Source organism: Solea senegalensis, linkage group LG7, assembly GCF_019176455.1.
Source record: "Solea senegalensis isolate Sse05_10M linkage group LG7, IFAPA_SoseM_1, whole genome shotgun sequence".
Classification (NCBI taxonomy): domain Eukaryota; kingdom Metazoa; phylum Chordata; class Actinopteri; order Pleuronectiformes; family Soleidae; genus Solea; species Solea senegalensis.
The window spans coordinates 24,425,668-24,441,239 of NC_058027.1; the positions used below are offsets into that span (position 1 = coordinate 24,425,668).

General features: G+C 39.5%; 1 protein-coding gene across 1 annotated transcript; it reads right to left on the reverse strand.

The window, feature by feature from the left end:
- Nucleotides 1-4,483: 4,483 nt before the first annotated feature.
- Nucleotides 4,484-11,976, reverse strand: rcn1 (reticulocalbin 1, EF-hand calcium binding domain). The gene is made up of 6 exons (XM_044031068.1): nt 11,432-11,976; nt 8,795-8,988; nt 8,520-8,698; nt 6,220-6,280; nt 5,913-6,112; nt 4,484-5,623 (listed from the first exon to the last, which is right to left on the reverse strand). The coding sequence occupies exons 1-6, from the start codon at nt 11,653-11,655 to the stop codon at nt 5,516-5,518; spliced, it is 966 nt and encodes a 321-aa protein (XP_043887003.1). The 5' UTR covers nt 11,656-11,976; the 3' UTR covers nt 4,484-5,515.
- Between the last annotated feature and the right edge of the window lie 3,596 nt (nt 11,977-15,572).

A 15,572-nucleotide genomic window follows, 5' to 3' on the forward strand; every position in this document is an offset into this window, starting at 1 on the left:
ACCCACACACGCACAACCAGGTTTGATTAGCACTGCAAGCTCCATCTCATTGGTTCCTAAACTGTTCAAAAGTGCTTCTGGTTCTGGCTCTGATGCCATTCTGTGGCCTCAGAACCTTGGTGCTTTCTGGTGTTTTCTAAGCCCATGTTCACACCAGTTTAAAAGGAACCAAAATGGGAGGACATTACTTAGGCGGAAGAAAACACTTACTCTTCTTTCACGCTGACACGGCTACTGGTGATGTCACCGTTCGCAAGGAAGAACCACTAGTTTTTGGTTCCAGCTGAGAACCAACTTTTCAGGTTATTAACCATTTTTCTTCAGTTTACAGATCACAGCTACTTCAAAACTACTTGCCAGTACTTTGAAATAGTTCCTGAAGTAAAAATCAAAAAAAAATCTTACCAGCAAAGTCCCTTGTTAATGGTACTAGTTCCTGTGATGGAAACACACTTGAAGACATACACATGTCACTACTTTCTCCTGACAAACAAAGAGGGAATTCATTAAGAAAGACCGTTTGCGCTCTGTGCAAGCGGTGCCATGCCGGAATTCGATAACCTATCTCTGCAAATGACATTCTCATTTCTGCTGCCATGTCGACCTCTGGCAGTCACCTAAACCTGAAGAAATGTCAAAGAGATTCATGACATTTCAGGCTCCTGCAGACCTGGTCACGGACAACGTCAGAAGAAGGTCCTACATTACAAGTGAATAATGCGGCCCACACATACATCGCCCTGTCCCTTGTTCCTAATGAGCTTTATCACATTGCTCCCGCTTGACTTGTCTTCCTAACTGGCACACATATATCTATATGTTCCACATGAGCAAGCAGAGAGGACAGGCTGTGTGGCAGAGCTGCTTTCTCAGTTACATTTGAGAGTTTTACTGCAACTGCCGGCAGCAACAGCAAGTCAGCTTAACTCCAGCTCTGCTCTGTGTGTGTTTGTGTGTGTGTAGGCTGTGATTAGTCATGGGAGGTGTTAATAGCATTGGCTTGTTCCTGATGTTCAGCAGGTTTTAAGAAGTTGAATACATAGTTTAACATCTGAACTACATGTACCCAGTAAACAGATGTGTGACTATCATAGGCATGATCGTCATTTTATTAGTTTAAAGTTTAAAGTGTAGTTTGACCCCCTGCAATGGACACAAGCTGCATTTATGGCACCCTCTCACCTGCTTTATCAAAAAATAATTACTAATAGAACCAAGAACACGTACAGTCTCATACAACAGGCCTGCAATTTCAGGAAGTTTCAAAATATTTCACAAATGTCACACTGTCTATTGTACATGAACTGTGGTGAAATTCATGTACTTTCAATTTAGGCCGAATCTGAAGACATAGTTAAACTCGTGGAGGACATACAACAGTTACAAAAAAAGAGTAACAAAAACATTCTTTATTGGCAGGAAGCCACTCTTCAATTGCAACAAATGAAATAGTTTTAGACTGAATTTATATTTCTAAACCAGTTATCAACTTGGAGTTTACCAATACACAATCTCAGTTGTAAACAACAAAATCAGCAAATTTCTAATATGAACAAGAAGTAATACTGTTCAAAGTGCAAATAAAATAGGAATATAATGTCAACTGTACAGATAAGTCAGTGTCCACAGTTCGTCCGAAATCAGTGTGCGCATATTGGTCCTTCAATGTATGGTTGTGTAATTATTCATGTTGTTCACCTACCCGGGTAGTGTGATTTTGTTTCTCATCTGTATGACGTGCTTTCTGCAGATACTTGATGAAGCTGCTTCCGACGTCACACCCTCCACGCACGTGTTATGCTCCACGTTCCTCGGGTCCAGGCTCTGGATCTCCATCACAATCGATTCATACATAGTTTTTAATTTTTGGATCTATTATTTATCTCATTTTAAACATTTACCTTAATCAACTGTACAGTATTTAACCTCTCTCTTTTTAAATCTTAAATGAATGAACAGGAACCATTCACATTGTCAATGTATCATATACAGCTATACAATTACTTTTTAAAACAGCCCACACACAAAATTGTGTGTATATGAAATGTTATTAAATGTTCTTAACTTTTACCACCGCATAGTGCACACAATGCATGAATAAAATCACATATCAATCATGTTTGAGGATGATTCATTGCATAAATGTCTTTCAATAACTCAAATGCAGACAACTGCACGTGTTTTAGCTCACAAAACCAACTCGTTTAGCTTTGTAGCTTTAGCTAGCATATAGCAATAGCACAGGTCATATATCAGTAACACGTTGTATAGCAATAGCCCACTTGCTAACACATAGCACTAGTTCAATTAGCACAGACAATTATTATTAGAAACTCAAAATTAACCATATTCTCGACTTCAACACACGCTTAAATACCTCCGGTTGGTTTTAAAATAAATTCAGGAGCATAACTGCACATAATAATGATATATTCATGAAATGAGTGAGTAATTAGCCGTGGTCGGCAGCCGCTAGCATGCCATACTAAGCGCTAATGGTTACTACTCACCGGAGTTTTCTCTCGACAAAAACACGATAAAACGGCGATGTCTGGCAACCCAAAAATGCGGATACGTTTCAGAATAAATTCAAAACAAAACATAAAGTTTTATCCACTATTCATCTAATTATTAACTTAACTCTCTCATGGCTGTTGCGTGTCTTTTCTGTTCTGTTTTCTTATGTCAAACTGCCGAGCCGGGAAAAAAACAAAGGAACTATGACCGTGAGAAGCGCTTGTGTGTGACTAATGCGCGCCCTGCTGGTGAAAATAAGTACCTACAACAAAATACAAACTCGTTCAGACTGTATAGCGCAACATTGTTAAGCTCTAAAAAAAGTGTGGGGATTACAATGTTGGTTTACACTAAAGGGTGTTACACACAGTTTAAACAAAACCAAATCCTTCATGATTAAGGATTTTTGTGGGACAAAAGGCCGGGCCCAAAAAAGAAAGTCATATATAAGAATCACAAAAAACAGTCCACAAATGCTTAAAATGAGAGACACACAGGGAATTACACACACCCAGATTTAACAAACAAACTGACACTAAACAGTTTGATGACTAAATATACAAGGTGTGGAAACTGACAAGGGACAGGTGAAACTAATTAGGGTAACACAGGTAATCTTTGTCTAGCAGCAAACTGGACATAGAAGTAAAACTAAGGAAAGTAAAACCAGGAGTGACAAAAACCAAGTACAAATTATAAAGGAATGCCCACAATCCATAAAAAGGTGTCCTTAATTATATGAGAACTGAGTGTACACCTGTTCAAATGCTTGTTAACAGTAAAGTTTGTGTGTAGTTTTATGTACAGTTTTGGCAACAAATCTTGTATCGTTGGAAAGCCTGATTATTTCCCTTTAAAATTGTGCCATATTTGTAAGGAAAATGCATATGTGGGTTGAGTATGTCTGTCAATGCCAAACAGGGTATACTGTATTTACTCTTGTTAGGTGTTATTTCTTGGTTTGGATTTACATCTGAAGAAACAAGACATATTGGTAACTTAACAGTTTTTTCATTTAACAAACAGGGGCCTCAGTAGCTAAGTTGAATTATCCACCCACAAATAATGCATTTAGGCACGTAGACATAGTCAAGACGATCTGCTGGAGCTCAAGCCGAGCATCAGAATGAGGAAGAAAGATGATGATGTTTGTCAATCCCAGACATCAGAAACTGCAGATCATCTGGGATTTTCAGATACAACGATCTATAAGGTTTGCAGAGAATGGTCCAAAAAAAGAAAATTTAAATTGAGCAGCAGTTGTCTGGGTGAAAAACAGTAACTCAAATAACCCTCCTGACAACCTGAGTTCGCAGAAGACCTCTGAACGTACAACACGTCACACGCTGAACACAGTACACCATGTGACGCTGTATTAGGTGTCCCGTGTGCGTAATAAGTGGCCTGTGAGTGTGTATACCAACTAGTAAATGCACCATGACTTGTGTTAAATGTTATAACAACCTTTTACAATAAATCACTGAAAGACAGGCAAAGTCAGATGCTCACAAAGAGGCTTTTAAAAAGTCCCTTGAAAGTATAAATGCACCACAGTGAGAACCTTGGCTCACTCCTAAGGACTAAAAGGCTGTTTTAGGGATCATGAGAGTTTTAGTCTGGTAAGCAAACACTGTGAGCTTTCACCTGTATCCCTGCTCCGTTACAGTCAGGACACACGTAAAGTGGGACACTGCTTCATCTGGCCATAATAGTAGGAGCCATTGTCTAAAAAGGACCTACAGTACATTTAGATGAGTCATAGTGACTGAGATTGTTGTCATATCAATGAAAAGTGTGTTCCCTCTTTATTTTTAAACCAGTAAGACTTCCGTCTCATCAATTTTAACTCTGTAAGGTCTCAGCAAATCAGATCATGCAAAGTGGCTTGAGATGATGTATGCCGCGATTCCCCGCTATACAATTAAGACCGATTTGATTTAGCAGGCACCATGCACAAACACCAACGCACATTTCATTTATTTTATTTTTGACACAGTAAGAAATGTTTGTGTTTGAGCCAAGTCAGTGATCTGTACTTTGTGTCAATACAAAAAAAAGCTTTGTTAAAATTTCACATTATCAATTTAACAATACAAAACATGAAAAAAAACACATTGAGTTTATCCGACAGAGAAGATGTGCTTGGAGTGATGCAACAACAACATGTGTGAAGGTGTTTTTTTTTTATGTATTTAAGTCTGTATAGACCTTAAAAAAACAACAGAAGTTTAGTAACAGATGCAAAAATAATGTAACATGAGTAAAAAAAAAAGAAATTAACATACTGTTGGCCTTAGGTATACCAATAAATACATTTCAAACAATGTACAAAGAAAAACGATCTTTCACAGGCTAAAGTAAAACCAAACACGTGCAAAAACCATGCTGTTATCACTTAGTTTGATGGCATTTAACTAAAAGTATTCATAATGTGGCCACAAAAACAAGTGTGAACAAAGACACATCACGTGTCAAACCTACTCAAGTCCCGTAACACACTCTGACCTTAAGTTCAGAATTATTTGATCAATAAATAAAAACGGCATAAATGTTCTGTTCTGTGCTGCAGTTTCACATTAACACTGTTGTTCCTGTATCTGACGACTCATGTAAAAGACCAGCATTCAGCTGTTGACAGGTTTTAAAGACGGACGACCACACACGGATCTCTGAGGCAGGGGATTGCCGGCGATGCGGCTGGAAGGCACCGGTAAGATGGAAAACAAAGAGTCCACCTGAATCTGGCTTTACTCCCGGGCATCAGAAACACAGCCCGGCGACGTAAACGCCATGATGGGACTCTTAAGAGGCGGGACCAACCTTGTTGGTCTGAGGTCCTGAGGCACTGACGTCTGTCCCACTATCACAAGGAAACGATGGAGCGGTGGTAGGAGGAGGAGGAGGAATAAGAGTCTGCTTTTCTGTCCATGTTGACAAAGATGTTCGATCCTCCTCTCGCCCACACACGGACACACACACACACACACTCACCAAGAGCTCAGAGCTCATCGTGGTTCCGGGTGAGGTCTTCTCCGTAGTTGGTGGCTTGACTTCCGACAAACATGTTCCAGTTCTCAATAATCTCTTCTTTGCTCAGCATTTGATCCTGAGGTGACAAAAGGAACCACACGGTCAGCGATACAGGATATTTGAAGTAGGGTTAAATGAAGTATTTAATACACAGCCACTGTGGGAGGACACACACAAGCTCAGTCATACCTGGCAGCACCAGTCTCACTCTTATTTTTCATGGCCATAAAAAACTCCTACATCCATAATTATATTTAATGTCTAGCACGTGATCAGAAAGTTCCAGTATAAAGAGCATTAGATGTATTATTACTAAATCGCTGTCGTCGCTTATATAATAAAAGCTTGAACCGTGTTGCTTTTACCTTGTCCTTGTCAGACTCATAGACCAGATGTCTGGCCTCAGCCTGCGCGTGGTCGTAGTCCTGGGGCATAATCCACTGGCGGATCTCGTCCTCGTCCATTTTACCATCTTTGTTCAAGTCCCGGAAATCGGAGAACTGCTCCCTCTCGGTCCTGACCCAGTCTGGCTCTGGACCCCCGTCCTCGTGGGCGAACATGTCCGCTGAAACAACACAAAGGGTCTCGAGGTCAGTGAAGGAGTAAAGACAATAAAATAATAATGACAGTAATAATAATAATAATAATAAAAGCAAACTTCAGAGAACTCACCGATGTACTCGTCCTCGTCCACATGTCCATCACCGTTCTTGTCAATGTCCTCCAGGGTCTCCTGCATTTACAATGAGTTAACGGTGTCATTACAAACGACAACACAAGGGTCAACAACACTGAAACTTTCACTTTGAGTAATAAAAGACAAACATGTTGCCCCCGAGGCAGGACAAGTGGATATATGACGGGTCAGTTTACAACATTCACAGGACAGACAACTTTAAAGCGTGGTTAGATTTTGTCCTTTCCTCTCTCCCATCCCAGATTTGACAGCGAGTGAATTTAACAAAATGGTTGCTAATAGGTTTTTCCGTGTGACTTGAGCATTAGTGAACAACCGCACACTTGCATGTTGGATAATTGCAGTTGAGCTCCCACATGCGTGCAGCTACACGGATACAAATCAGCATATACATGGAGCAGGTGAGGAGTTCTCTTTGAACCCTGCTCAATGATTAATGACCATATATGTGCTGGAGTCTAATAGCTGACTAATAATAAATAGGAACATCCATTTATTTTCAACGCCAGGTTAATCTGTGAGAGGTTGCGTGTAAACATGGAGCGATGTACATTAAAAATGTAAACTTGAAAGACTAATACAGTCCGTGTTAAAAACCTGACCATGTTTTTGCGTTTCCATTAGGAATAGTACCAAATAGCCCTAACTGTTCCATTTCTGCCGTCCTTCCCTTTGGGTGCCAGAGTAAAATGGTACGTTCAGGCTGGAGCTAGACCGGCTAAGGGCTTTAGCATTCCAAACCGAACCATACCATGACAGCAAAAAAGACACATCTCAATCATTGTTGTCCATTCACAAACCTGTATCAGTTAGATCAGACTGGGGCGGAAACAATTACTCGATTAATAAGTGTTTTGATAACCGATTCATTTGGTTTAAGTGTTTTTTAAAGAATAAAAAAATTTGATTTTTCTTAAATGTGAACATATTCAGGTTACTTTGCTCTGTGAAACAAAGAAATCATTAAAAGCAAATACTTTTTGGTTTGTGGACAAAACAAGAGCATCATCATTTCCAGGTTTGAGGGAAAATAAACTACATTTATTGACATTTTATGGACCTAAAGATTAATCGAGAAAATAAGCGACAGATTAATCGCTAATGAAAATAACCTTGGCAGCCTTGGATTAGACAATAACACACACTTTTGGGATAAAGGGATTTTCTTAATCTTTCACCGATTTAAATTAAATTGGCTAAATTAATGTTTGATTATGTATTGGTTGCAAAGGTGATCAGATTTCTTGAGAGTTAAACAAATATTTTTGATTGAAAATGAGGATAAATTGATCATTTACATCCAATGAGGCAAAACAATAAACTTAAACCTGTTGTCAGTATATGAACAGCTCTATATTCCAAAAGCTACCAATCTCCAGCCAAGGTTTTCCCTCAACCATGAATAATTGACTCGGTCAAATGGGTGGTACAACTTTCATGAACACGGAGGCAAAGTGCATATTTACCACACAACTGTGCCACAAAGCTACATTTATTTTTAAAAGACCAGGTCTCAAAAGAGGACAGTCGGTCCTTGGACCCCACCGTTTCAAAATAGATAAAAAAATAAATTAATAAATGAATGAATAAAAAAAATGGAGGATATTTATCATTCCAAAATTAAAAAGAGAAACTCCAGTGATTACGGTTTATTTCTTGGAGCAGGGAATCACAACCCTTTTGACTACAAGGACCAGATATAACATTTCTAATGTAAAGATATCTACAGGCTTTTAGTGTGTGGTTCAAAACACATGAAAATCAATACTTTATGAATCGCCGATGCAAGTTAGAGCTGAACAAAGTGGGGAAAATATGTAACCGCAACTCTGCCGACAGACTATTGCAATAGCTATTTGAACTGTGATGTAACCTTTTAAAGTGAAAGTGAAGGTACTCGTCTATATTCAGTCTGTAATAGATTGAGAATGTGATGCTGCATTATTACCACATGAAACCATCGAAGCATGAACTAATCTACATTCTATTGCAAGGATGAAAAGTTAAAAAATATGAATGGTTTACACCATATATGAGCTTGCATGCAATATACAACAATCAAAATCAAAACAATTAAAATTGCAGTCCTTGCCATATGCTAACTGCATACATTTAAACCACAATTTTGGTGTAAGTGAGGGTGTTTCCTTTCCTCAGTGTAAATCTAAAGGTCTAATACTGTGCTTCGTACAAAGTGTGAGGCTATAAACACTGGCATCACAACTCTGGCCCTTTCTAATCACATTTAATTATAAGGCGGTGACAGGGGCCTTACCAGAATCACAATATCCCTCATGTGTTCAAACTCCTCTGGGTGGAGAAATGCTGTGAACTCCTCTCGGTCTGCTGTCTGGTCTCCGTTCAGATCGGCCGTTCTGAACCTCCTCTCGTCTCGAGGAAGCATCTTCTTGAAGCTGAACTGTTCCGTTGCTTCCTCAAACTCCTCCGGGTTGGCTGGTGGGTGGAGAATAAAAAAAAAGTTAGGTCACCGTCGCTCCGTCTGCGGAAACGCATTTTTAATACTTAATAAAATCAAAAGTGAAGTCGTACAGAGGTAGTAGCCGTATGTGGCCTGCTTGTACTCGTCCCATGAAATCCTGTTGTCTTTGTTCAGGTCGTAATCCGTCCACACCTTCGCCACGTTCTCGTACACGTAGCGCTTCTGCACGCGCTTGATCCAAGCCTTGAGTTCGGCTGTGGTGATGTAGCCGTCGCCGTTGGTGTCGATCCGCTGAACGATTTTACTGAGAGGCAGAAGAAGAAGAAATAGGAAGCGTTTGTTTGACAGCTCACAAAGAACTTGAAGCAACACTGTCCAACATTATTACCTGAAAATAACAGCTTCAAAATCATTTTTTCATTAGCACTCTACACCTGAACCTCGGTCCTTACACTATGCAAGTTTGGAGAGCAGGTAGGGAGAAGTGTGTTTTCCACAGGTCAAAAAAACAGATAAAGGAAACCCACAAATACCCACTAACATTGGCTTCTGTTAGCAAAGGAAATGGATACACTCTGCATTCACTATGACTATGACATCCAGAAGACTTGTGCTTATTTCTCTTTTCCAGTGCGATGTTCCCTCACCACTGATCGTGAAACATGAACTGAAGATATTTCAGTGTTAGAATGACATTGTAACTGGTCTACATGGTGAAGTTGTTCAGTCAAACAAGAAACAACGACAAAGAGGCAATCAGTTTCCTTACTGAGTGACTGAAATTGCATATGAAATCTCAGGATGAGTCCAAATAATACTTTAAACAGTCGCATACAAATGAAAACCACTGTATTGGATAAAGGGAAAAGACATAAAAGCAAACGCCAACATGACCTGTAAACCCCAAATATCACTGAGCACATGTACATCACTGTTCTCTATGTGACCAGAACACAAGTGAGGACTTTCATTCTGCAGAAATCATGTCTCTGCAACTGTCTTTGACTGAGTTTAAGCTAAAAGTTAATAATAAACAGATGCAAAAGGATTTTAAGTCGTGTTTTGGTTTCCAGCTTGGTTGTACAGATATAAGCACACGTGTGTTGTTTTGTTTTTTGATGCGTCACTCTGACAACAAACCCTCGTGTTTGCTACAGTGTCAGGCTCGTCGGCTAAGTTACATAGCGCTGCTTTAAAGGCCAAGGAACCCACGTCTTTGTGCTGCATCACATCTGACCCACTGATGAGCTGCGAAACAATACACTGTTGTTACTCGAAAGCAGAGGAACATCACAACTTTTTTTGGCAGCTCCATTTTTACTACAGGACTAATGCAGACTCTGGAGGGCGGAGCAGAGTCAATCCCATTTTAGTAAAAAGAAAAAAAATGCAGTGTGCTGTAGCTGTGAGGTATTCTTAGTGCTGGGCTGCCACGTTGAGACGTTACAGGGATCCTCCCACTCTCCACACCACAGGAGAGAGCTTTTCTTGGGAGGGGGGGGAGAAGTCAGTGAGCAACGTGTGCTACATAGTGCCAACATGTCATTCAAGAAGTGGAGGGGGAAAAAAAACATGTACAAGATCCACGTCGTGCATGAAGTTGGTGAGAGCAGAACTCATCGCTACTTTACTGGAACTTCATCACCTCCACAAATGGTTCTTTAATGATGATGTATAATTAACATTTAAGCATCGCCGTTAACGGTGAGAGAAGTGCGTGCGTGTGCAAATGATGCAGAGCCTCTCCGCTGCTGGCATGAACACGCTTCTCAGGCACTTGTGCCGTTCAATTTTTAATGTGAACATTCACACGCAACAGCAACAGCAGCAGCAGCAGCAGCAGCAGAGGAGTGAGTGGATGTGATTTACCAACACAGAGTCAAAAATGCAGCCTGTGAAAATAACACGCAGGACGAGGCCCGCGGGGGGCGTGGGTGGTGGGTACGAACAGTTCCCGTCACGGTTATCGGAAATAGTTGAGATTCACAATATCACTGCCATAATTGTAAAAGAAAATATGTAAGTAAGTAGAACTTTCTGTCCATACTTTACCTTTGTGTCATTCATATCTGGACACGTTCAGATAATATGCTAAGTTCTGAAACTAATGGATATTTGTTGTACTTTTTTTTTTTTCAAAGTGGTCAGATACAGAGGAATCAGGTGAATTCATGTTACAAAAATGCCTTATGCTACAAATTGTTTTTACAAAATGATGTAATGTTACAAAAACTTATTCTACATGGCAAAATATGAGCTGAAGCCCCCAGTGGGCCAAGACAGTACTGCAAGTGAGGTCAAAGAAATAGAGGTTTTTAAATTTGGTGATGAATCTTTAACAGTGGATTCATATTATTAATATTTTAAATGCTGATATAGGCTATTATGTGGAGGGGTGAAGCAAAATGAAGAACTTGCAGACACTCGACTCAAAGTTAAAAAGTTATATAATCTGCATAATATGCATTAAAATACTTAGTCTTGAGTGTTGATTACTGCAGCCATTACTCACAAGACTCAGAAGATGAAGGCTTCTCCTTGTGCCACTAAAAAAATCACTAGAACTGTATGTTGGCAGCATTCTCAAGTCACCCAAGGGAACGATTTTGCCCATTCACGATTATCCCGATTTTTTTTGTGCTGACGATTATATCATATATCGTCCCATAGTGTCAGTGTTTAGATGATCACGAGTGTTAGATTAAATAGTAATAACAATAAAGATGGTGATGCTACAGTTTCCTTACCCGAGTCTCTCCTTGCTCTCCTCAGGAGTGAGCTGGTCAAACGTCTTGGCCTCCTCTTTGCCCAGAAAGGCCTCATGATCGTACTGGAAGCTTTTATTGTCGTCGGGCGTTCGCATGTTCAGGTCAGTGTCATGGATCACTCTCTCTTTCCTCAGCGTCGGCTTACTGTGAACCACGGCCGAGCACAGGAGGACGCACACGCACACGAAACCCAGCAGCTCCATCAGTTGAACCGCTTCTTCTCCCTGAGGCCACTTTGTTCCACAACAGTCGCGGCCTGTGACACAACAACCGAGCAACTGCTGCAATGTAACAACACCGCGACTCACTCACTCAAACACCGCGTCTTTGTTTCCTCAGCAGCGGTGAGCGTGTGCGACAGCGTGAACCTGCAAACCTTGCACACAAATCCAACACAGCCTGAAACGCCTTCGAAGATCTCACACTCAACCGGTTTTAACCAAATCTGGTCCCTCTTTTCCTGAGGAAGAGGCGAGACGCAGCCAGACCGGGATTTCCTGTCCCCTTTACGCACAGCCAATCACAGAGCGCGTTTCAGGCAGAGCCCAGCCTCGTCCACTCACAGGACGCCTGCCATTGGTGCGCAGGATGTCGGTAACAGGAGAGGGATTTTAGGCGCCACGTTGCAAGCTGACGCACAAACTCTGCTCAGTGGTTTTTGGAGAGAGAAGGAGTCAGTGTGAAAATCCACAGCTCTACAAACTTCAGAGCTGCTCCACAGTGTCACCACCATGTCCACACTCTCACCAAAACACACTCGCCGTGACGGTTTGGCTGTGGAAAACACACATTAAAAACTACTTTATCCAATTTTTTGGATCAAAATGAAGTGAATCCTGAGTTTAAAGTTGTTGTAATGTGATCCAAACACAATCTGTGCACGCAACACAAGGCAACACAGATTGTTCATCGATTACCAGATTCATCATCAACTCTTTTGACAATCAAGTGTTTTTTTAAAGAATTAAAACCATATTCTCTGACTCTTCCAGCTTCTTTAATTTGAAAATGTTCTGGTTTATTTGCTCCATGCAACAAATAAATCATTAAAAGTGAATTGTTTTGGTTTGTGGACAAAACAAGACATTTGAAAGCATCATTTCCAAGTTTGGGAAACACTGATTGACATTTTCTGGACCAACCAGTACTTGATGAATCCAGAAAACAGCTGCTGTTCCATCATTCTCTGGATTATTATTGTTTTTAAAGGTCCAGTTTGGGGAAATCAGTGACATCTAATGGAGAGACTGCAGACTGTAACACTCGCTGACACTAAGGAGGCTTTTGCTTTTTCAAAAAAGATATTATTCTTGACTGTTTGTGCAGAAAACTTCTTTTTGAATGATGTGAAACACACTCACGCTGCTATAGTTGAAACTTGTTTATTTTAAATTATTTTTATTTTAAAGCAGCCATGCACTTGTACAGGCATACTTATGGGGAGGTTATTCAATTTCTGTCAGGAAACCACACTGGACCTTGAAAATAAATAGTGAGTAAGCTACAGTAGTCTTGGAGTTTTTTTTTTTTTAAACATTTAAAACTTTAATAATAACAAATGACTCAGAATGACTAAACGTAAGTATTTATTGAGCAACATTGTGGTATGTCTGCAGTTTGTTCATATATTTGGAATAAAAATGATATTTAAACATAATATTACATACATGAGTAAAGTAAACTTTGTAAAATAAACTTTTGGATGGAAAATAAAAAGATTTTGCCTTTAAGCAGCGTTTCTCACATTTCTGAGAACAAAACCTTGACAATGTGATCAATTAATAATTGGCTGATGCAGATTATAGTTAATGGCAAAAATCACTTAAATTATTATCTATTGATAATGATGTAAGGATGAGACGGAACAACTTTTTTGTGTCCGATACTGATACCGATATCACAAACTTGAGTATGTACCAATACCGATTTTAGCCTGATACAGTCATTTTAGACCTTTTATGGACTTTGAAGCTATTAACAACACATTTGTGCTGAGTCATTTAAAAAAACAACCCAAACAGGACTCAACTAAAAGGCTTTTGCTGATTTTTATTCACATTTTTACAGTCTGTGCATAGAGAAGAATGCGATATATAGGATATTTGGATTGTATTTTCATCTGTCCAGTGATTTTGACCCATACCGGTTCCCAATCCCTGTTGTTATTGCAGTAAATGAAAACTTTTCTCCATTTGAGGATAAATTGACAACAACGTAAATGTCGTAAGTGCCAGAAGGTTTTTGAATTAAGAGAAAGGAGAAAGAAGAAGGAGGAAGAGGAGGAGGAGGAGGAGACGAGAAGAATCACATGACTCAGATCTCATCTCAACACGCTGTAATGTGGAGGAGCAGACTCTCTGCCCTGGAAACGACTTGCTGACACTGCCATGCCTAATCCTCCTCTGTGGGTAGAGGAGAAACATGTATTTTGCCATTCATCATTAGCATAATAAGCCAGCACATGGCACTTTGCTGTTTTGCATAAACAGTACACCCCGGATTATGATTATAAAGCGACCCTCGGGCTAACTAGCCTCTTTATTCAATGAATGAATAGTTAATATATTTAAATTAGTCCTGCCTGGTCAGTTTGAATCAGTGTGTTGCGCAAACACGAAGAAATATGTCGTGTACATCAGTAAAACTTACAGAAATGTAAAAATCTACTATATTCTATCAGACCAATCTGATAATGTTCTCCGTGTAGGGTTAGAGTTAAACTTCTAGAGTTAAACTTCTTGTGTCCAGGACGGTGTCTGTTTCTGAGCGACGGCCTGTGCGTTTGAGGTTATGGAGGAGTTAGGATTAATCTTAAACAATGGCTGCAGGGATTAACATGCTGGAGTGAGATGGTACACGGAGGCAACGGCTTTCAACATGAATATTTCACTGAGGAATGAAATTTAAAAAAAAGGGGGGGAGGGGGGCGGAGGCTTCGGCAGCTACAGGGTGTTCAGCTAACCATGAGATTACACACTCCGCAGCAGGCATTTGGTTAATGTAATTAAGAAAACCCTATGGTGGGAGACACGGAGCATTAGTGTCCAGGATGTTCTGTCCGTTCTGTGGCCCCTCCTCCTCCTCCTCCCCCACACTATTTATTTTATTGATTGATTTTTGTTTAAGTGTAAACAATTCATTTAAACACGTGAATATTTAAACGGCGAGTCATACGTTGATAAATGAGAATTCATTTCACGGCAGGGTGGGTAATGTGACCTAGAATTTACATCATGGTGTTTTTTTTCAAAACAAAATATTCCTCTTTTTTTTACTAAATTGGCAATAAAAGGCGACATAACTCAAAGATAAACATGTGTTTTTCAGGTTTGCTGCAAAAATGATCACAGTCATTTTAAAAAAAGTAAAGTAAATGTATGGTTTTTATGCAACATTTATCAAATAGTTACAAAAAAGATGCAGTTTCTTATTAAAGCTTCAGAACAAATGTTTTATTCTGGGCTGAAACCATCCATTTCACTCAATTAAAAGTTTCCCCTATGACGGCAACTAACAATTATTTCCATTATCCATTAATCTGTTTATTATTCTCTTGATTAATCCATAAAATGTCAGAAAATGCTGAAAAATATTGATCATTGTTTTCCAAATCTGGAAATGATGATGTTCTTGTTATATGGAGCAAAGAAACGGAAATGATTCACATTTAACGCAATATTACTTGCAATAATCAAGCTCTTTATTCAACGTATTACCTGCCAAGTGGGTGGATTATTCTAATAAAGCCCACTTACATCGATTTGTTAACCAAATTTGAGAGAAATAAGCCTTTTTTTGTTTGTGTACATGAAATTAAACATGCATATTTTCCTTATTTCGTAATGAGAAATGTCAAAGCAGAATTAGTTTCTCAGTTGTCAAAGCAAAGCAAACACAAACATCTGCAGGTCAGGGGTCAAGTGGGTTCATCTTCAGTATAATTTCATGTCAGGATTTACCTCACAAAAACTATGAGCCACAAAGAAGAGAGTGAAGGAAATTTAAAGCTAATCATTAATGATTAATCAAATTATCCAACTTCTCAACTTTTAGAATTAGATTTTTAACTGTCATACAATAAGATGTGCACTTTTTGGTATATTTATCAACAGTTGACTGT